Below are 23,595 nucleotides of genomic sequence, written 5' to 3'. Positions count from 1 at the left end.
TTAAAAGATTATTTCACTGTAGCTGAAGCCCTCAGTTATTTTCTTCTGTTAATGAAAAATTGAGTAAATGTGTCTTATCACTTAAAAAAAAAGGCAAAACAAAATAAGAAGACTCATGTAGACCTGAGCTTATCTAGTATGGACACATCTGGCCAAATTATAACTTAAAATATACTGTAGAGTGCTCTTTCTGAATGAAAGGAGCAAATCTTTTCCAACCTTATTTTGGTGGTGTTTGCTCCACTAAAATTAATGCAAAGATTCACCAAAATTACTGTTATTTATGTCAAACCTTTGAGAAGTGCCATTTCCACCACAAACACGCTCATAACAGAAGTAAATGGACACACAAACACAGACATTTTAGAATAAATATGATTTTTTATTGTAGCTATGCAAATAAAAGGAAAATAATAAAAAGAAAAATACAAGGAAAGGATGAGAGCCCCTTTTTCAGTTGTATTTTCCTAGCTTGATTAGATCACAAATGCACTTTAAGTGAGGATGTGTGTAATTCCTCAGACAGACCATTAGAGCATAGGGTACAAAAAACCATCCAGCAGTTGTGGTAGAGACTTTATGATTATTACCCTCTCACTCTCTTAATGACCCAGCAGGCAGAATGGAAATAAAATAAAAGCCCACATGCAAACAAAGAGCCCTCCCTTCTTTTCCTCACAGAAAGCTCAGCAAATGGAGGTCACTGCAGTGCCACTAGGATGTCACCTGGCAGGGCAGGTGGCTTGGTCAGACATCCCTGTTGCAGCCCAGAGTGCAGCACGGTGTGTGGCAGTGCAGAAACAGCAGTGCTGCCCTGCTCATTGCTCTGGAGGGAGCCTGCAGGTCCTGACTCTATTCATCTGCAGTCTGGACAGTCATTTTCACCCATTTAGAACAGCTGTGAAATACTCTCAGTGGTAGATACTAAAGGAGATGTCCCGCTTGATGGCCTCACGTGGGAAGGTTTGATTGCCAAGCTGAGAGGCACTGGTGAATCCAGATGCAATGTGTCTCTCCTGCCAGACACTTTGATTCCAGTTTCCAGAAGCCATCATGTGATTTGCCGTGAAGTTCAAACAGCTTTCCTTTTTAACACCCGTGGGAAATTAAATCAAGAATTAGTGGATTCATCCTTGTCTCCACTTAAACACACTAAATCTGCTGCAGAAAGTCTGACACTGCTCAGCAGTTCTTACTGGAAGGGCTGCATACAAATACAAGATGGTGTAATCAGTTATTAAGTGCATTGGAAAATGTGCTGCACATCATTTGTGCTTGCCCCATGTGTGATTTAGGTCAGTGCTATTTATTTTGCCTCATTTTTGTGAGGGGATAAAAGAGAATGTTTGGTGTCTATTTCTTTCTTAAACCAGCATTCTGAATGAATAATCATATTTCTTTAGTCAAAAGAATAAGTGTGAAGAATCCACATCCTGCACTCACTAGTTGCACTTGCACGTTGTGAGTTTATTTTTGCAAAACATCTGTGCAGTGTGCTGTGAGCTGGGATGGAATTTCTGGCTCACATCTGAATTTCTTTGCATTAGGAGTCTTATTTTTATTTTTAAATGAAATTTTAATATTTTGCCTGTGTTCATCTGCTTTGTTATCCTTATCCACGAAACAAGGGCTTGATCACTTGTCTTTGTCTGGCTGCAGCTGTGCCAGCTATAGAGGTTAATGTTCCCAAGTGCTTATTCCTTGCTTTCTCCCAGCTCCAGAATTAGCTGCTTGGGTGGGTGTTGTGTAACCCAATTTTGGTTAAAATGAGCTAGGTTAGCAAAGGCATTGTTTTCAGACTATGTAAATTCAATCGGGGGCACTTCTTTTTTTTTTTTTTTTTTTTTTTCTTTTTTTTTTTTTTTAAGGAGGGTTAGGGAATATCCAAATGAGGGCTTCAAATGTGGCAACCTCTGATAGCTGGCAGAGATGTGCAGCTGAGGACAAGCCTGCCTGAGAGCAGTGCCCTCCTCAGGGTGCACAACAGGAGGCAGAAGATCAGGCCTGAAATCTCTGAAGTCAGATTATCCTAACATGTATGTGAAATAATGTTAGGCTACTTTTTGACTTTGCCCTCTTGGCACTGAGAATGTTTCCAATAGGATGCTGAGCTGCATATTCCTCCCAATTAGGCTTTTCTAGATCAAGTTGCATGTGACAGCATGTTGGAAGTAAACACTCCTGTTGGAAGGTTTCACTAGAAAACATAACTCATTGCAGGGTACACCATGGTTTAAGTTAACAGAGGGTAAAATTACCTCCTTCTTATCATGGGTCCAGTTGATCAGGAAAATAGCAATCACACATATTGCCACTTTTTATCATCTCTTACACCATTTAGGCCTAGAGCAGCACTGAAAGAGCAGAAGTTTGGACTGGCTTATGCATTTTTCACTGCAGATAGCATTAAAATATGTAAGAAGTTTAATTGCCAATTCTAAATTAAGATGTTAACATCTCCAAAATTTCGCAGAAACGACATGCATTGAACAAAAGAGAGTCAAAGATGATAATTTTTAGTTTTCATCAGTTATCATTAAATATTAAGGCTAGTTAACAGAATAAAAATATCAGAATAAGAGGAAGTGAATGCAGTAAATGAACTGTGCTCTTTAAATTCTGAGGCTTAATCATCTGCTCCACAGAACAGCATCAAAGATACTTCTTTAAGAGAAATCATATAGCTTGAATAGTGTGTGTGTATATATATATACAACAGGTATTAAAAAAAATTAATAAACCTGAGGTCAGAATATATATTTTTTAACAAATAAAAGTACTGAAGATTAACTGGAAAATTTTAGCATTTAAATATACCTCCATTTTTATTTCTTGAGAAAAGAGAGCCCTGAAGGATGCCATGCTACAATGCTACATAGCTTGTAAAATCAGTTATGTTTATCTCACTGGAGTTACTCCAGATATACAGTGCTTATGGGAGCCCCAAAAATGAGAATCTGGCTCAGAAAACATGAAAGTGGAAGGCAGGAGGAGATAAATCTGATATGATTGCAGAACTGTTTTCCTTCCCTGTTCAAGGCTGAGGAGTTGTTATGACACATCTGCTCAGCACACAGAGCAGGTAGGAGTTACATGGCATATAGTAGTTTTATCTCAACAGATGGAATCATTTTAATTATAAAAGTTAAAGACAAAAGAGTGCCAAGTTTCTCTACCTCACTTGTTGTGTGTGTCTTAAAGCAGTTGTTATCAGTGGGTACCTTGAAGGGACACTTGCCTGCCTCTGAGAATTAGACCTGATTTAATGTTTTGGAGCAGACATTAATAGAGCAGCCCGTTTCAAGGCAATAACATTTTTTCATGCGGTTTCTCTCTTTTATTTTAGGCAAAGCATATTCTTCCTCTCAGAGACCTCGGCCAGGCAGTCCTTTTTCTACTGACAGCAACCCCAGTGCAGCTGTCAGTCAGGGTCAGAGGCCAAGGCCCACGAAAAAACACAAGGGTGGACGATTGGAGCAGCCGCCTTTGCCTCACCGCCGGGAGGGGATCACGGACGGTGAGTGTGGGGAGGAGACCTGCAGGGGCTGCTGGGCACAGCAGCAGCAGGCAGAGCCTCTTGTCAGGAACACAGGTCACAGTCAAAGCAGTCCAGCACTGCTTTGGTGGAGTTGGGGTCCCCAGGTTGCTGTGTGAGCATGATGTGGGGCTAGGATGAGTGTTTGAGGAGCCTTTCCCCATTTCTGAACGTCATCATCTCTTAGGGTTTCTCAGATCTCGAGAGAAATCTTACCCCAAAAGGACTGCATTGCATATGGGTTGACATTGAAAAATGGCCTATGAGTGATTTTACATTTTATGAGAGTAGCCACTAGCAGTAGCTGTGCATCATAAATTCCTAAGGAGAAGGAGAGAGCTGCTCCTGCAGGACTTATTTGGTTTGTGCTGGTTGTGACACACACCCAACTACAGCTACAGCAACACGTGCCGTGTTTTCCCATGATTCTGCCTCACCTCTTGTCCGTGCTGGGTCAGTCCTGACATCCCCTGACCTCAATGACTGTGTCTCACTCTACATCTCCACTTCTCTCTTACTACTTCCCATCTGGAAATTTCAGGCGTGTCTGTTCTGCTCTTCTAATAATTAAGATCAGCTCTGTCTTCCATTTTCTTTGTCTACCCTTCTTGAGTCTGGCAAAAGACACAGTTAGTGCCTGTTAGGTTTTGAGGAAGACTAGATATGAAGGTGGCCAGCTGGCTACCCCCCTTATTTCTTCTGATCCCTTCTGTTCCCAACACCTGTAGGTGTTGAAACGATCAGTGTTCACCAAAGGGGTTATTGTTGCATCTCCTGCTCTATGGCTCGTTCTCATTGTGATGTTATTTGTGGAAACGGCTTAAAGTAGTTTAGATTCTGCTCCTATGGATGTGAGTTCCTTTAAACATTAATTCCCTCCCCTTGTGGATATGTTACAGAGGCCTCTCTATTACACAGATCCATTGAATATATGTGTCTATGAGAACACTAGCTGGAAATTCTGGATGGCAGTTGTACTGCTGGCCATACTCTTGCTGTACATGTTTTTTTAACCCTTCTGAGTGCCATATCCTATCACTCTGAACTGTGAGCATCTTAGGCCACAAATTCTGTGTACATGTGAGTTTGGAGTGCACTCAGTATGGTGGACACTAATCCTGCTTCTGCACAGAACTGCAGACAGAAGTGTTGCTACAGAATTGTTTTCCTAGTGCTACAGAAGTGTTTTACAATAGTGTGGGTGCCAGAAAATTAATGGGGCTCCAGTTCAGGTCATAAGACAGATGGAAGTGGGGCTCCTCACAGGGTGACTTCATCATAAAATTTGGCATTTTTCTAAATTAGTGAAAGAGATCCAATTTTAAGATTCATTTTGAAAGAGGAAACTCCTATTGCCTTTTATTTATCCTTTATAAAACACTAATCTCACTGGAGTTTCTTTCATGTATTTAAATCAGAATACCAGTGTTATACTATTTTCTTCAACCTCTCAGACATGGGAAATAACCATAACAGCTTTCGGATGCCATTAGATTAATATTTGTCTTTTATAAACCTAGCTAAAGTCCTTGCTATATATTGAAAAAATTTGTAATGTCCTGGAGCAATAGAGGAACAGTTCCCATCCTGTATTAACACAGGAACAAACAAACAAACACAAATGGTGCAGTTTTCCGCTTCAACTCCTACTGAATATGAGTCATTAAAGTGTAATGTCAAGTCTGAGTCATAGTTAAATTTACAAAAGATCATTTGTCAATTAAGGAAGCTAAAAGTTGCTGCTGCCACCTGCATTTATGTAAACAATTGAGTTTAGGAATCTCTGGTCTGCAGAAATTAAAAATGGTAACTGGGTGCTTTCTGTGGAATATTGCAATGAACTTTACAAAGACAGACAATACCACTATGCTTAAGCTATAGCTAGAAAGAGCAAGTAGGAGAGCCCCAGCTAAATCCAGCAATTCCAAACCCTAATCCAGGCCAGTCCATTCAGCCCTGGGCCATCCTGATTTCTGTGAAAAGCATCACTATACATTTTCTCTGGTTTTTCTGATGTCTCCAATCCGTTCCCTTATAACTGCTTCCTCTTGGATTTGTCTTGTGAGAATATACTCGATTTGCCAGTTGTTTTCAAATTCCCCAGTTGGATGAGTCCTGGTATCCTGTGTTGTCTCATCACATACCGGATGTCTGTCATTTTCAATTTTCATTGACCAAGAAAGCTCCAGCTTTCTCTGCCCATTTCCATACACATCCTGAGTGCTTCCTCCTTGTTAACTGTAACCATGTGGGACAGTGCAAAAGACCTAAGAAACTGTAATATTTAACACGTAGCACACACATCTCAGACTGTATAAGCATTTGAGGGTTCAACTTCATGCTTAGTTTTGACAGCAATCTACACAAATCCCCTAAGACCCTGATTCTTCATTTCCTACAGCTGCAGGTCAGAAGCCTCTGAGACTGACTCTAGATGGAGTCTTCATATTTGTCTTGCTATGCAACTTCTTTTTTCACTTCCATCCTAAAAGACTGTGGAGACAACAGCAAATCCACAGAGGAAGAATATGTTAAGAATCCCTCAGATGGCCAAAACTTTCATTCTGAGCTCACAGTTCACCATAAAAAAAAAAAAAAACAACAAAACAACAACAACAACAACCAAAAAAAAAAAAAACCAAAAAAAAAAACAAAACAAGAGGGTTTTATTGTTAGTGCTCAAGCAATAATTTGTTTTCCTGGAAACAATGTAGTCATAAATTGCAAAACAGTGTATTCTGTCAAACAGTTTGCAGCATGGTAACTGTGTGACTGAAGTTAAAAGCCCTTCCTTAGCTTAGAATGATATGAAAAAAAAAGTCAAAGAGGAGGCAGAATGGAAATATACTTCGGGTTTGAAAAGGAGAACTGGAACAAAAGACTTATGTTATCATGCCTTGTTATTAACTTCCTACTGTGTATTAAAAATAATATTTAATGTCGAAAAAATTCTTACTTTCTGGTGCTAGAAAGTGCTTCAGAGACTTATTAAATGTCACAGTAATTATCACCCCTAGGAGAGGAAATCACTGACACAGGTAGAAAGGTGTGTCCTTATAGTTGAAGGTTCTTTAACTTGCTGCTTTTTCCAGTTAATAATGAGAGGCTGTGCCAGGCCTTGGCTGGTGCCTGAATCATTTAGCCAATGCTCTGCCTTCTAAACAAGGGCTGGAGTAATCCCAGACTGAATATCCATCTCCCCCTTACCAGGCACTCTGATGTCCTACAGCTCCTCAATCACAATCCCTCCATTACTAAATCAATAAGACCATCACCTCCCCACCAATGCACTTATGAATTGCCTTCCAGGTTTGATAATCCTGCTATTAGAGGCTTCAAAATGAAAGTCTGGTGACATCCTACTGACTAGAAAGTTGCTAGCTCAGTGCAGGCTTTCAGGTATTTTCCCTACCACCTGAACGATAAATAGGATTTAGATGGAAGTAGGGTGAATCAGTGTTGCTACTCTGTATCCTCACTGAAAATCTCACTGAATCCCTACATTCCTAAATTCAGAACTTCTCTGAAGGGATTGACATGATAGAATGGTTGACATAATTGCCTTTATGTGGTAATAAGTCTTCCTGTGAGGATCTGAGACTTCTCATTTAGCTGACATCTGTTATCCCTTTAGCAGGGGTAGGAAATCTAAGGCAAGGCAAGACTATTCTCAGTGGTGTTGGAGGAAGAAACTCATAACTCCAGATACATGGAATCCTTCTATCAATAAGAGAGCAGAAAATACTTAGTTATTTACTAAGGAACAAGATTACAATGCAGGATTTAAGTTGTAGAGCAAATCAAAAGCCACATTTTCAAACGAAGCTCTCTTCCAGCTTCTTTTATTAAAAAGGACAGGTAGGTGTTACTGTGGCTGTCACCATGAGTAAGGAGGTGAAGAAACAAACTGTTTAGTCAGATGATATTTGGCTACAATTAGTAACTGTTCTTACAGATTTTCTCAGACAGGTGTAACAGTTCAGTAAGTTTGTTCTCAATCCAGAGCCAGTTGATGTTAATTCCAAAGTACCCGAAGTTGTTACAGAATTCTGTGAAGCTTCATTACAAGATAAATTTTATTTTTATCTTCAACTCATCCCTAGGTTTAAAGCACCCAAGGAAATTTGTGAACATGGTGTTTCATTTCACTTCTCTGCATAAGTCAGTCTTTATGCTTGTTTTGTGGATGGATAAAAGCAATAATCAGGTTAACAGTAGATCAGCACCATAACTCTACAATAATTCCAGGAGTTGCAGCCAGCTCTAGAACATGCAGTATAGTTTAAGTACAAGCCTTCTTTCCTTTTAAGTATCTAATTAATAACAACTATTAGACAGCAATTTCTGAAGTAGAGTAGTCTGTTTAAAGTTTAATACTGCAATAATTTTAAGTATTTTTTTTCCTATGCTACTACTTGAAAATTTTGCTTATATTGAATGGTAAATATTGTATCTGGGAAATTGCATAGTCCAATGTCATGTTGTGCCTGTGTTTATTGTATCCAATGCATCTCCACAAAGTGCTTGTAAATCACAACTTCAGTAATCTCTATTTCAGATTGCATAAGCAGATGCCAGTGTTGTGGTTCTGTACATTAACTGGTTATGATGGCAATAAAATCAATTATAAGAAATGCCATTTTGGAAGCCAGCACTATAAAGCAATTTTAACATTGGCAAGCTCCCATAGCCTCCTGCTTCCACCCACAGTAACTCAAGTGTAGTCATTGTCATGAAAGGTCGCATCTATATTCATAACGAAAAGTTTCTCAAATAAATTAGTGCTGGACATAAAGCATGCACCAAGCTCACTGACAGATTATTAAAAGGCTGCTCTCGCCAGAGGGTGCTTATCTTAGTCTGGGGCATAGCACTTCAGCTGTGAGAAAAGGGGCAGGAACATCACTGGATACAACTGTTTTTCTCTTGCAAACACAAATAACCTGCACATCCTCATTTGTCTGTACAGTGTTGACTGGAATGACATCTCAGTGACTTTGGAAGTGTTTCTGCTCCATATGTGAGGTATAAGTATCACCTCTAACAGCAAGGACATGAAAAAAAATTCTGTGTAGCATTATATAAAGCATTATATAAAGCTGGATTAGAGACTTTGAAATAAACTCCCTCCAAAGGCCTCCTGACCAATTTATAAAATGAATTTCAGTTGCAGTAGAGTTATAAACATCTGACTTCCCTGCAGGCAAAACAGAGGTTTACTTTTCCATCCCTGTTACTGAGCCAAGTTCAATTCCTTGATAAACCTTCACAACACAGTAAGATAGAAAGGACTAGAAAACAAGTCAGACCCAAATCTATTGTAAGCTAACATAGGTTTTTGTGAAGTTGATGTGGCTGCAGAGATTTATTTGGGCTCTCCATTGCTCCAAAACAGAATTATCAAAAACTGTTCCTTGTATAAAATGTGTATATGATAGAGAAGAATTTTCATTATGATACTAAAGGTGCTTCCATTTTCTGATTTCTTTTCTTTTAAATTATCAGGGCTATTGTGAGTCTATCATATAGTTTACATTAAAAAGTTGCATTTAGAATTAGAATTTTCATGAGTCTATAATTACCTTGGGTTGTGGACTAATAAGATGGTGAGCTTTTGCCCCCACAAATATGTTTAGAAGGTTGACTTTCAATTCTACAAGCATCTTAGTAGTCCAAGCCAAAAACTTGAAAAGGACAGAAGTTGTTTGAGACCAGGCAAGTGTCTTTCTGTTAGCTGAAATTGTGTTTTAATTGATTATATTTGCAAGACTGCTAAACTTAAGAGTGGTCATCTTCTAGTCTCTGAAGAGTCTAACTCTTCTTTTGACTAAAATGCTCACCCATTTTTGGTGGTTCCATTTAAACACATTGCTCAGAGATGTACTGATGCTTTTTCAAAGACAGTAGGTTTCACAGTTATTTTTTCCCAATATTTGTGGCATTTTATTCATTTTAATGAAGTTATAGATTAGATTTTGAGTTTATAACTCGAGCTGAAAGTATAGGTGAAGCAAGCCCCAGTATGGTGGAAGGAAACTGTCAACTTGCACAGGTCAGTTTTCCACAGTGTTTCTTAATTCCTTGCTGTTGGTGAGCAAAACAGCTAATAAATCCCACAGAAAATAAATCCCATGCTTGGAAGTGTAAGTTAGGGCTCATAGTCTATGGATTTTTATGGAAGTTAGGAAGAGGTAGAAACACAGCAACCAGAATAAAGAGCTAGCAGAAGTCAAAACCCTTTTCTGATTAAAATCAGACGATTTAGCGGCTCAGACCATTTGCAAGGCACGTTTCTTTTCAGCGTCGAAAACAGACCTTCTGTTTCAATTAAAAAAAAAAAAGAAAAACAAAAAAAAGATCAGTTCACCTGAATGTTATTCACATTTTTTAGATCTTCCACCACCACCCGACCCGCCCCCTGGTCAGGGTTTAAGGCAGCCCATAGTGCCCGGCCAGCGCGGAGGCTCTGCCGAGAGGAAGGGGAGCTCTCTGGAGAGGCAGCACGCAGCAGCCAACGTAGATGACACAAAGAGCTCCCTGGACCGGCCCGCTAGGACATCTCTAGAGTGGCAGCGGCAAGCCCAGGAGTGGATAAGCTCTACAGACCGCCAAGAGGATTTCAGGAAAGCCCAACACAAACAAGCCTTCGGATCAGGTGCGTGCGCGCCGCACCGGCCGAGGCGAGGCAGGCCCAGCCTCTGCCGAGGGGCTCCGTGCCTGGCAGGGCTCCAGGGTCACCTCACACCTCTCTGGGAGAGCACTGCGAGGCTCAGGCTGCAAAAGATGGAAAGGCAAAGTGAGACGAGGGCTTGCGATCCGACCGTCTCCCCTCCCGCACAGTGAAATCCCGTTAGCACCTGGCTGGGAGCGCTCTTTGCAGTGTCTTGGAAACTCATAATCTTCTCAAGCAAAGCTTGGATATAAATGGAAATAGGAACAGTTTCAGGCCAGCAGGGAAGGAGAGAGGTTTTTAGAGAATGTTTTGTTAGATGTATATATTTATTTATTAGGGCCATATTTTCCAGTTCTTCCAAGTTGGCATCATGATATGTCTGCAAGAAGGCTGATCCTTCTGAGCTACTGACATTCCTTTCAGCTGTATTAAAAACCCTCTCTTCTCTTTATTCGAGGGTATTACAAAATAGCATTCATCTCTTAAGCCCAGCAAGATGACAGCACAGGTTTTCACCTTCATACAGGACCTGCACCTGGCCCCAAGCTGACTTTAGCACCTAAATGGATTTCAAGTCTGCTCAAATGTGCACAGGAGGTGATGCTGGGCTGGAGCTCTATTTCTGCAATATTCATAGCTTCATCCTCTCTCAGCCTGACCTCAAGCAAAAGCTGCTGTTTCATCCTAGGGCATTTTCTTTAACCCATTAATCTCTTCATCCCAGTGCAGTGCTGATGAGAGTGATGCAAGAGGACAAATAAGATTTAAACAAAAAATTATACTGTGTGTGAAGTTTTTTGTGGGGTTACTGTTTCTTCACTTTTGTACATAGCTCCCACAGTGACACTGGAGTCACACTTAACATCCATTTTTTTCTTGATTTTATTCACTCTTAAAGCTCTCTGTCAATCTAACACAGTAATACCATTGACATACTAAAAAAAGAATAGTAGTGTCCAGACAAATCTGTCATGGGGACAGGATTTACTGAATAAAGTCCTCCTAGGGAAAATACTGCTACCTGTATTTAAAATTTAAATACAATCCATATCTTAAAATATAACAATAATGATATTGTTAAAACCCCTTAATATGTTGGCTGAATAAATGAGTGGCTGTTCATGTTCTGAAATCACAATGTGAAGTCACAGTTTAAAAATAGTGTGTGAAATTCATGCTGCTTGGTGAAATGGCAATTTTAATTGCAATTTATGAGAAGTACAAACAGATAGAAAATAGCCCAAATATACCCTACACTTCTCAGTTCCTTGAAAATTATTATTAAGGATGCTTCTCTGACCTGCTTAGAAAGAAGTCCCTTCTTTTTCCTTTGCCTCACAAATGTACAAATAGAATTTGTCATTTATTCTGTGATGCAGAGCTTATACAGTAGTAAAATGCCCATCCTGCAGGGCATGCATTTGTCTGTCCATAAATAAAGAGAACTTAATATTGACTCTTCCAGTGCCCTGCACTGAAGTGGTTACAGGTATCCTGTTCTTGTCAAATTCAGGATGCTAAGAGCAAGTGCATGTCCTTTGTGCATAAAAAAAGGATACATCTCCTCTAGGAGATGTAAGGAGTTTTTTCTGGTGTGAGGAGTTCAGAAAGTTTGTGCACAAGATGGGCCAGGGCTTCATATCTCTCTGCATTCTTATTCCAGCCTCTTGTACTTCAGCTTTCTTGCTCTGCATTCTTGTCTCTGGTAGATTTTTAAAAGGCTACTCTTGTGTGTGATGCCTGTTTATATCACTAAATTTGGGTGGTTTAATAATAATAATTGTGCTTCTTCCCTTTTCCTTTATTAATGCCATAGGTCTTTAGAAATCCATTCTGTCCCAGTTTTCAATACATTTCCAAAAAAGAGTTATTATTAGCTGTCAGCTTCCAGAAAATAGATAATTTGCAACTTAGGAGGTTTCATTCAGATGTTACCAAGCTGTGAGTGAAATTTTGAAAGCAAGACCTTTAATTTGAAGTTGAATAGAATAAAAAAATAAAAAAAGTCTGGGATCTCTGTTTCCACTGGTTGCTTTCAGTATAAACAAGATCACTGAGTTCCTGGCAGTGACTTCATTGTAGAACTGGAGTTAAAGCACATCAAACATGACATTCTCAGCTCCTCCTCTGATGAAAGTGGTGCTAGATCAGGTTACAATAGTTTTGATAACAGGAAAAGCCTTTTGGTTAGTTTCTGAGGTGTAGAAGCATTGTTACACACACATATCCTGATTTCACAGGGGCTAGAATTATATCTTCAAATTAATGGCTCCATATTTCAAAGAGAAATGCACCAGCAAAGCCTCCCCATGTTCTTTGCAGGTTTGGACTTGGGGCACTGTTAGGAGAGTTTAATAAATGTGAGCCCATTCTCAGGACTGGAGACTTTTGTCTACTTTTCATGTGCTAGAATGTTGTATAGAACCTAGCCTTTATTTTATGTCACAATTCCTTATTTTATGGATTATGTTTATTTCTGAGGACACAACAGGTAATTTAACATGCCATATGCTCTATAATGATAATGCACTTTGTATTTATTCAGGGTAGTTTTTCCTCAATATTTCATTGAACCCGAAGGATGCCTTATCCTGACTCCACAAGCTAGAAAAACAAATCAATTGACTATATATGTCATCTTCCAACTCTTTTGAAATGCTGGGGACTTTTGTTTTCTTCCTTTAAAAATGTATCCAGCTTTCTGCTAAACTGATTTATGCTGCTTGCTTTATTGCTTCCTTAATGCAAACTGTTCCATATTTTAGCCAGCCTTTGGAAACCAGGCTTGCATCTGACTCTATTGTTAGGTCTTGATGTTTAAAAAAACAAGTAACATAATTTAGGAGAAACTGTGGCTGTTAAATGCCATTTTACAGTGTCTTTCAAGCATTTCTTTTTATTTCAGCAAGGACAGCACACAGTCATAGCACAAAACACTGATAATGCCCTTATGTCCTGCAGCACAAATATTCTGGTCCCTTGGGCAGGACCGGAGGGAGATGCTTTGGCAGGGAAACAAGTCAGCTGCCTGCCCTCTTCTGTAACAGATTTACCTTCAAAAGAGGCTCAGTTCAACAGCATCTCACGTGGGGAATCCCCACATCCTACTCTCTTGTGGCAGATAATGAAATCCTGAAATCCTGAGCTTCTTCCACAAATTTGTTCTCATTTACCAGTTCTCTGAGTTAATTGTGCCTCTGCTACAGTCTTTGCAAAGGCTTCAAGATTGTGGATAAAAGCATTTATATCTCCTCTTTCTTTCCATCCAATCCTCCCTACTTTTCCTTCTGTGTTTCTGCCCTCTGTCAAAGAAAGTCCATTTCTTCTCAAAAGGTTGTTTAAGAGTGAAGACAATTGGAAAAACAAAATAAGGAAAACCCTTTTGGCCTAAATTCACTTTGAATAAAGGCAAGATTCAAGCAGTAGAAATCCCATTGATTTCAGAAGGGACAATGCTCTGTTTGAGGTTATTCTGTCTTGGATCAAACTATATTTAGCAAGATCTCTTTCTTCAGCTTCTGAGATGGCAAAAGGGGATCATACACAGCAAAGAAATAAAATAGTGCTTCTCTTTCAGTGTTAAATCAGTGCTGCTGTTATGCTCCTTAGATTTGGATTATTGCAACAGTATCTCCAGGAAACTCTAATCAGAAGTGATGTCTTGTTTTACTTCATGCTATATGAAGACATACAGTCTTATGTCTTACTGCCATTAATCCTGCTCTTGAAAGCAGTTCATTATTACAGGTCTTCACAGAAACAGAATCCAAGTGAGTAAAAGTAAGCCTTTTGCTCATAATGGAACATGAAACAAGATGCAGGATTATTTAACCACCCCAAATATTACAACTGCAATGTATAATATAATATTTTCCAATGTTATTCAACACCAGTTAAAAATAAATTGTTGCAAAGTAATCATTACTTTGCATCATTAGAAATTACTGAGTTGCTGGTAGATAATTAAATTAGCTGATATTGTAGTTCTTTGTCTAAACTGATTGAGGTGATGTTGCCATAATTTAAGCTAAAGAAAAGGAAAAGGCACATTTATGTAGGCTTGAAGCAAAAATCTAATCATAGCTTCATTGTTTTGGAAATTGTGTGTTTGCCTATTTTTATTAAAGTATCTATGATTCATGATCTCTTATTCATAATGAATCTAGATTTTTATAATTAATACAAACTGACTTAGGAGCTCACAAGGAAGCAAGATTTAAATTCATACTGGCTTCTCTGTCCTTGGGATACAACTGTGCTGTGTATTTTCTTAGGTTAAATTGTTATGCTATAAAACAAGACAAAAGACAGATATGAATGAATATGATGTGCATAACTGAATTGCTTGTTTATTCCTACTTCTGGGACTTTATTGGTATTTATTTTGCTTTGTTTTGCTTTTCTAGAAGAGGCACTCGTACCATATAGTAAACCCAACTTCCCATCCCCTGGTGGCCACAGCTCTTCAGGAACATCTTCTTCAAAAGAATCAACTGGACCCAGAAAAGGTGAAGTCTTGCGAGGAGGTCACCAACGCAATGCCAGTGACCTTCTCGAGATAGGCTATGTGGGAGCAAACACTCAAGGACAGTTTACTGGTCAATTATGTAAGTTTACCCCTAGCTCCAGCTAAAACTCTCAAATAGGGAGTTTCTTTTAAGGAAAAAAAAAATCTGTTGTGAAGGGAGTAGGAAGTTGTGTGTGATAATCAGGTTAAGCTTTATCCAGATCTTCTGGGGTGTTTTGTATGTGATGGCAAACAAATGTCCTTCTGTTCCTTGCTTTGGACCAATTCAAATCTCTGTAAGCCATGCCAAAGTTAGCTACATGGTGCATCTCTCAGTGTGTAATGCTGGTGAGGCAAGGGGGAAAATTGAGAAGGAATTCTAGTAACTTAGAATTTTTTTTGGCAAAGTGTAGTGTGCTTCTCTTGAAAATGCCAATGACAGATTTCCTCAGCCTTCTCCTTAATTTCCTGTTGCTTGATGAGAAGTATTCTCTTAGATGGAGGTCATCTTTTTTTTGATTGCATAGCCCAGTTTTTCAGCTTTATATCTCCACTTTTTTCCTCACCATCCCAGGACAGGGAAGTTGTTTTCCAAATTTGTTTTCTATTATTGCTCAATATCTGTTAAACTTTGTATAAAACCATGTTGATGCTATGTAGGTGCTGGCAGTACCAGCTGCCCAAAGGTTTGACTCTGCTGTTTGTAAAAGTTCATCAAAACCCCAGCATGCTCATGGTGTGTTTAATAAACTTATTAATGGTAATAACAGCAGTGGAGCTGTTGGCATGTCTGCATCCTCTTGCTGCAGTCAAACCCTCAGCACCTCCTGGCAGTTACTGCCCTGTAGCTGTAAGAGAGCTCATGGTGACCCAGGAGCCCTGAAATGTGCAGTCTCAGATATGGGGTTGGTAAGTGCTAAATTTTAGCATCCCTCGCTTTTCATCTTGGAAGCAATTAACCCTGTTCTCACAGTCTATTGAATATTCATCTTGTGCTGCAGTAATATTGCCATAGGCTTTATTTTGTGTGGCTTTTTCTCCTTATTACAACCTCTTTCTCTTTCTTTTGTTTCTCTCTATAGAGTAGTTGAGAAGACACATTGCAAGCTGCTCTGATGGACCATCAGGTCTGAACTCATGGAAGTGATGACACTAAACAGTGCAATGAACATTTTCTTTATTTATGTACTATTAAAGAACTGTAAATGCAATGTAAAGACACACAGCCACACATATCCCACAGATACTTTACTTGTGTTCTTCTCTTTAATACACCATCCACCTTAAACTATTCCTTGTCAGGAGTATATAAAAAAGAAAGAAAAAAAAAAAAATCACCCTCCAGGATTAAAAGGATTTCCTTCTGTATATAATTTCTTTTGTTGCATTGCTATGCAAGCTCACCTTCTTTTTAGCTATGTTCATATTCATGTCTGTTTTTACTGGTCTGTTGTACTATATGTGAATTAATAGGCTGTGGTGCCATATATTAACTTTTAATTGTGTAACTTTTATGTTTAAAGTTTGCACTGCGATTTTATTTGGTGATAAGCACAAAACTCTACTCCTCATGACATGAAGAAAAAAGAGACTGAATGTGTGAAGAAGGTTTACGTCCTGTAAGCTACTTTGGATATTGCTGGATGTAAAGGAGTATGTTAGGTGGTTTTCCATTGGGGTGTAGAAATGAGAAAGTGACAGGCAAAACTGATGTCAGTGAAGACATTAGAGACAGATTTAAACCTTTTAAAAGCAAGCAACCTAGTTGCTCTTCCTATTTAAGAAGGGGTCAGAAGTTGGAAGTGTGAGATTAAAGAGTGAAAATGAAAACTAAAGGTAGCATGAGATGGCCTAGACCCTTTCACTAGAATGATACCCTTAGTATCTGCTTTTAGCCATCCCATGCCACTAAGTAAAGGGGAAGAAAAATAAACCTTGCTACAAACAAATGAACTTAAGGTGTTTCACTAAAGCTGTTTTTATTTTGCAGTTTTGAAAGAATTATTACCTTTAATTTCTCTAGCCCAAAATATAGGACAGAGATTTTCCAGGAGAAACAAACCATATAAACACAAGGAATACCTAGTAAGAAGATAAGAATGCAATTTATTATTAAGACATATTCAGGCTGCTTCCAAAAATTGAAATGTCAGAGTATCTTATTTCACCTTTCCAATACATGTACAGTATGATGGAGGATAAAGCTGCACCACTGAAATTCATGACATTAATTGTTTTGATGCAGTCTACACAACCCTTTCTGTTCCATACCTGAAATCTGCAAGAGCTGAAGTTGGATCCACTAAATTTGTAGTAAAATGTTTAGTGTTTGGAAGGAAAGCAAGGGTCAAATTATTTTTGGCTTGCATTAAGTATATTTCTGGCAATACAGTACATCCAAAAAGTTGGATATAAGCAAAGGAAATATTTGGCCTGTGTTTTAGTGAGTGGCTTCAAACTCTACTATGATGAGGAAATAACAACACATGTTTATACACTTTTTGAATAAACCAGACTCTGTAAGTGGACATTAATGACAGCATCCTGTCTCTTCATTAATTTTCATGACTTTTTCCAAGTCTTCTTTACCTTTCAAATCTCAAAGAGTAAATTCTCAAGCTTTTCTTAGAATATTGTGTGTGGCTAACCCACCCATTACTTTGATGCTTAATTTAAATATTGCATCTTACAGCTTATTTCTGTTAGTTATCTGACCATGAGCACAAGTTTCCATTGAATACCCTTTTCATATAACCAGTCTATGTTGTTTTATATTTTGCCTTGGAGCTCACCAGTATTAAGAACACTTTTTGTCATGGCAGAATTTTAGAAAAGTAAATTATGATGCTAAATATGTGTTGCTTTTCATTTCATTAACTTGTTCCATGATAAGATAAAACACTACAGCCATCAGCTATAACTCAGCACTATTGAATATTGAAAAATGCTAGTTAACTCCCTTAAGGTCAAGACATGTTACTTAGCAAGTTACAAACAAAAAAAAAAGTTGAGGAAAAAAGTAAGAATTTATTTACATATGTGACCAATGAGTATATGCCATTTTCCTGCTTGTTAAAACACTATAGTTAAAAACATAACTTGAAAATGTTCGAGTAAGATAAAGAATGCAGCATAATTACATATGCATGGTTTTTATTTTGATATTGCCATATGAAAAGAAGACCATTCAGAGTACAATTCAAATTTAATTTTCTGGAAAATGTTTAACTCAGTCACCAATAGTTCCAATAGTTGTTTATTCCCTGTTTAATTGAAAAGTTTGTGCTGAGCTTTGGTGGAACACCTTACTCACTCTGTTCTATTCAAAATTCAGTATCATTAGAGGTTGATAAAGCCATTCCAATTACTTTCAAATATGTGTTTTATCTCTTCCACTGGAAAGTAAATGTGTGTCAGTATTAAAGCTGTTCAGTACCATGATATTCACTAACTTGTCCATCTGCTTCTGTACATTTTTGTTCATTAATAATTTGCTTACAATATTACATAAGGTGTTGTTGTGTATGGCAAAGTGTCTCCATTATCTTACAGGTGATGTCTCTTCTTTTTTTCTCTCTCTCTCTTTTCTATACAGTGTATTTCCAATGAACCACAGTACATATTTTTTAAAATGCCATTTAATTTACTATTTTAAAAGAAGTATTCTTCTTTTTTTAAAAAAAAATTAAAACATTTATTGTGAATAATGTGTTTAAAGAAAAGGGATGTTGTGGCAGCACTTAGAATTGTTTTTTAATTTGTTTTTTTTAAAAACAACTGTTTATTGGCTACAGTTTGTTCACGAAAAAGTATGACCTCTTAATGTGTTTCATTGGTATTGTTAGTGCAGCAAAGTTTAATTGGCATAAGAAGTTGGTTAATAGTACTGTTGAAGTGTGTATTGTATATTTACTGGGGAAAAAAATAAAACATATTCACATTTCAAATCTATGTTAAAAGACCTTGAGTAAGGAGTCAATATGTGAAAACCCAAACAGGGAAAATCAGGCAATAATAACATAGACTGAGCTATAATCATCACTGTCCACTTACAGGTGACAAGGAACATTTTATACACTGTTTTGTGAACTAAGCTGGATATTGCCTGTCCTAGGGGTTTGTGTTTAATGTCCTGTCTCTCCTGGAACAGTTGTGCCACTGTGATTACACTGGTGCAGCTATTCCAGAGATTATTCTGCTCCTAGCTGTGTTCTCTCAGTGTGGGGAAGCACTGTGGGGGCACAGCTGGCTCTGCCTGAAGCCCACAGAGCAGTGGATGTGTAAAACTGGTCTGAACCTCAGACCTGGGGTTTGGTACTGGTGCAGCTACTGCCAAGCCAGTACAGAGCACCCCAAAATGTGTGGATAGGTGCTAGGTCAGTCTTTCTCAATCTTTGCTCTGAATACTTGCTCAGTTCTGAATGCAGGAGGGCTGAAGGACCAAATAATGAATTGTTCCATGTGCTTCAGTGGTGTATTGCTATATGGGCAGCCATTTCAGTGATGCAAGGAACAGACATTTCCTTCTTTGATATTTCTTTTGTTTCTTTCCTCTTTATTTCCAAGTACATATCCAAGTCAGCAAACCCTTAGAATACCTTTTGGTTGTCACCTGAAATGCAACAGAAACACCATTCCTTGGGAAAAGTACTAAAGATAAGGTGCATGGAATGTTTTTAAGTATATTAATTTAACTACACACCAGTGCAAAAGGAAGACATGGCTGTTTGAAATAATTATGTGCTGGTTTATGCTTGCCTCAGCCCATGCATTGCCAGCCATGAGAAAAGGTGTGTTCTGAGGCTGAGAAAGAGTCCTCACAGCTGAAAGACGACAGGGAATAGGGTTGGGGGAAATTTTGGCAGGAACTTTTATTTTAAAAAGAAAAAAATTACAGGCAGCTCCTTTGGCTTGTCTACAATTTATGCAGTTTGGGGTTTTTTTATGGTTAATGGCCTTGTGGAGTTTTAGCAAGGGAACTAGAAAGAAAAAAATTGACCTTTTGTAAAGATTGGGGGTACTTTTTTGCTGGGGGAGGATTTTTTAATTTCATTTTTATTTTTTTATCATATGTTTTGTGTTCCATCTCTCTGGAACACATTAACTAAAACATAAATTGTTTTTGAAAACCATGTGGGCAGCAGACAATTCATTTAGGAGGCACATTGAAATAGCAGGAAAAAGGGAAAAAGGAATAATAAAATAAGGAACACATACTGGTTTAGCACAGCCAAGTCCACCACAGTTTCAATGATGTGTATAAACTTCATTGCTTTTGGTTTTCATACCAAAACAAGTTACCCAAAGTCCATAGGAGGCCTGGATCCTCGGGACACTAAATCTGGTGCTTTGTTTTAAATATGTGGGTGGTTAATCCGAGCTGGGGAGAGTGCAGAATGCTCGGGGGTGTACGAGCCCCCAGCCCTGGCTGCTCAGAGCCCAGGGTCTCCAGCAGAGAAGCCCTTGTGGCTTTAGGCTAGTGCTTTCAGTGGGTCCCAGGCAGGTCAGCATGTAGAGGAGGGTCAGGTCCCTCAGGATGGAGCTTTCAGGGCAGGGAAGGTTCAGTGCCTGTGGTTTGCATCTGCTCTGCTGTGTCTCGCTTGTTCCCACTTCTCTTGAGGACTGAGCTCTTTCCTGCCAACACCCTCCACCCAAATTAACAGATACAACTCACAGATACCTCATGGGACCCACAGGAGATGTAGGGCCATGCCTTTGTGCACAGTGGGCTGGTTATTTGGGGAGAAGTAGCTCTGAGTTCCACAGCTGTGTGAGGACTGGATTATTCTTTACCAGGATTTTATTTACCTGTGTAGCTACATCCAGGAGGACACGAGCAGAAAACAAGTTCCTAGAGCAGAGCTCAGCATTGCAGCATCTCTTCTGCTATGTGGCTCCTTATTCAGCCTGTGGTAGCCAGTCCTGAGTTCACTGCTGAATTCTCACCACATCCTGAGGACTCACATGGCTTCTGCTGACATCTAGGCAAGGGAGGTTGTTCCTCTTGCTTTAGCAGAATGAAAAAACAAACAAACAAACAAACAAACAAAAACCAAGAAATGCTAAAACTGAAGCCTTTCAATTTAATACAAAACTTTTAAAACAATGCTCAAAAATCCTAGAAAACAGCATTTCAGATATATGCTTGACAATTGTTTAATTTTTCTTGGTACTTTGTTTCGGCTACCATTTAAATGATCCATTTGTTTATTTTCAGAGCTGCAACACTGTCCCTGCACCCCCCACCTCCTGCATTTTCCAGTACTTATCTTTCATCTGTAAAGAAGTTATGGTAGAGAATGACATTTGTGTACTTACATTGTTCTAACTTTAAGCAACAAGGTGCACAGTTGCATTCAGTTCAATTGATCAAAGCCAGATGGGCACAAAATGTTTGTGGGGTTTTTTGTCTAAAAAAGGCCTGCTACTATTTGTGCTGATATTTGTTCCCCATTTATGCTGATCAGTGCATCTTTTGCCTTCAAGGATGCCATTAGTAATTCTCCTTTGTGTTCAAAAGCAGGAATCCATTGTGCAGCACTTGGAGAGCCACTCGGATACAGGTAAAGAATATAACAGCTTGAGCAAGTGCTAATTAGAACCAATTAAAGTTAATTGACCTCCTTTGGCAGTAAAATGCATAATAGAACTTGCTCTGTCCTTGCAAAATGGAGATCTTGCCTCTAAGCATAAGAGTGAAGCAGGGTTTCATGTAGCAGCCCCTAGTAATTATGTGAGTATAACAACCAGGAAGCTGCTTGCTACAATTTGTTCTAATAACTGAGCTCTGCTGTATCAGAGCAGCGCAATAAAAGTGAGATTTCTGCTCCAGTCTATTTAGAAAACTAATTTTTACAGAGCAAATGAGCATCCCAAGATACCGATACTAATCTCTAGGAATGAGTTGGCAGAAAAATAGAGTCCCTTTTATAGGTAAGTAATGGTGTGAGCATAAAAAAAGAAGCAGTTTTGTGCCTGCTGGTTGGAAATAGCCCTGATGCTCAGAGGTTCCATCTATCCTGGGCAGTGGGGAAGCTCTGGCAGGCCTGCACTGGTGCTTTTTCTGGGTGAAGGGTCTGCCCACAGTTCCTTGCCATGAGGTTGCCTTTGGCAGACTTGTGTTGGAACAGCTGAGGTTTGTGGTGCTGCAGGACTACACCACTGCCATGGGCAGCACTGTGGACATGGTCAGAGGTACCCAAATAAGAGAGAGAAAGAGCAGGGGAAAGAATGGAGAGTAGGAAATGCAAAACTGTATGAATTCAAAAGCATCAGTGGTGAGTGCTAAACTGTACATCGCTGTGAAAAGTTGAAAAGCCATTTTTATTAGTAAACCAGAATTGATCCAGTTTCCATGACCATGCTTTGATGACTTTTTGCTTGGCAGGAACTGAATGCGACTGATTTTGCTGCTAACTTGGCCTTACTATGAACAGCAATAAAGGTGTTAGTCAGGTGGGGACTTTGATGTGACCAGTGACATCACTCTCCCTTCAGGGAATGTTCTGTGCTGGCTTGTTAATGAATTTCTTTCCTAATGAGTATCATTAAAAACCCTTTGATTAGCTATTTGTGTGAATGCCCTTCCTTTTTCCTCTAAGCTGCTACTTGCACCAGTAGCAGCAGGATTTTGCCCAAGGCAGAAAATGCAGCTCCATTCCTCACCTCATGAATACAAGTCTGAGGCAAACAGCAACAAGAAAGAGGGTGAAAAGAAAAATTAAAAAAATAAAAAAAGACCTCACGGATGAGTTGAAGTTATTTTCTACACATGTACCACCTGAGCAGGCAGCAGCATTCAGATGGGGACTGTCATTAGGGGAAATGAAGAGCAATAGGTGGTGATGGTGGAGCATGTAACAATAATTTACATACACCTTGAGTGCCAACAGGCAGAGAAACAAATAAAGCTATAACCTGGGGAAAGGGAATGCCAGAAAATAAATGGACTGCAACAAGCAAACAAAAAATGCCATGTCATAAAATTTAGCAAAAAGCCTGGAAAACAAAATTAAAAACAAAACAGGGCATTTCAAATCCAAGGCACTTTAATGAGATATTGATGGCACAGAAATTGCCTACTCCTATGCAAGACAAAGGAAGACTGAGAAACACAAAAACAATTAGGAAACAGATTTGGCTATCCAACGTTTAATAGAAAGAGATGTGGCATAGCAGAGTACAATTAATCACCAATTGCCTGAAACACTTTCCTCTCCCAAGCTGCTGCAGACCTGTCTCCCCTGCTCCCAGTCTTAAAATGACAATCACCCAATCCAGTTTGTATTTAAAATAAACCTCTGCCATTCTTTTCCTAGTCCCTCAAATCTCCCAGTGAATTGCAGACACTGATAAATAAATATTTTTGTATTTTGTATTTGTCACAGGCTTCAAAGTACCTTCAGTCTACCCAGCCCCTTCCTTTTCTTTTCCCACCAGGCATAAACTTCATCTGCATATTTTCTACCTTGTTGTTAGGCATATAATGAGACTCTTCTATTTTTGTCCTCCTTTGCCCAGAAAGCTGTCTTAGCCACATCACACTCAGGGATGTATAAAAGTTCACTTTGTATTAGGTCTATGTAGAACATGAGGTTTGAGTTTAAACTAGGTCACTGGGTGCCTTTAGAGCATTTGTAACTAAGGGAGAGCCACTGATTGATGAGTCCTGATTTGAGTGGCTCAGCCCTGAATTCAGAGCCTGAGAAATCCAGGGGAATGTTCACAGCTGCAGAAGGATTTTGGCCATGTGCCTGCTGTGCCACACGTGATTCCCTGCATTAGCACGAGCCCAGAAATGCACCTTGAAACACCTGGAACAGTAAGTCACTCTGAACTCTGATGGCCTGCAAGTAGGTCATGGCTCTGGTGAAATCTGTG

General features: G+C 39.1%; 1 protein-coding gene across 1 annotated transcript in view; it reads left to right on the top strand.

The window, feature by feature from the left end:
- Window positions 1-22,439, top strand: part of ROBO2 (roundabout guidance receptor 2) — a 428,840-nt gene extending 406,401 nt beyond the window's left edge. The window contains exons 26-29 of the mRNA XM_056497313.1: window positions 3,347-3,517; window positions 9,927-10,190; window positions 14,615-14,716; window positions 15,798-22,439. Of these exons, the coding sequence (XP_056353288.1) occupies window positions 3,347-3,517; window positions 9,927-10,190; window positions 14,615-14,716; window positions 15,798-15,802 (542 nt within the window). The 3' untranslated portion in view covers window positions 15,803-22,439. The remainder of the gene's footprint in view (window positions 1-3,346; window positions 3,518-9,926; window positions 10,191-14,614; window positions 14,717-15,797) is intronic.
- Window positions 22,440-23,595: the final 1,156 nt, after the last annotated feature.

The sequence above is a fragment of the Oenanthe melanoleuca genome, chromosome 1 (assembly GCF_029582105.1).
Source record: "Oenanthe melanoleuca isolate GR-GAL-2019-014 chromosome 1, OMel1.0, whole genome shotgun sequence".
Taxonomy (NCBI): Eukaryota; Metazoa; Chordata; class Aves; order Passeriformes; family Muscicapidae; genus Oenanthe; species Oenanthe melanoleuca.
Note: the sequence above shows the minus strand (reverse complement) of the source record. Positions and strands in the feature narration are given on the sequence as shown.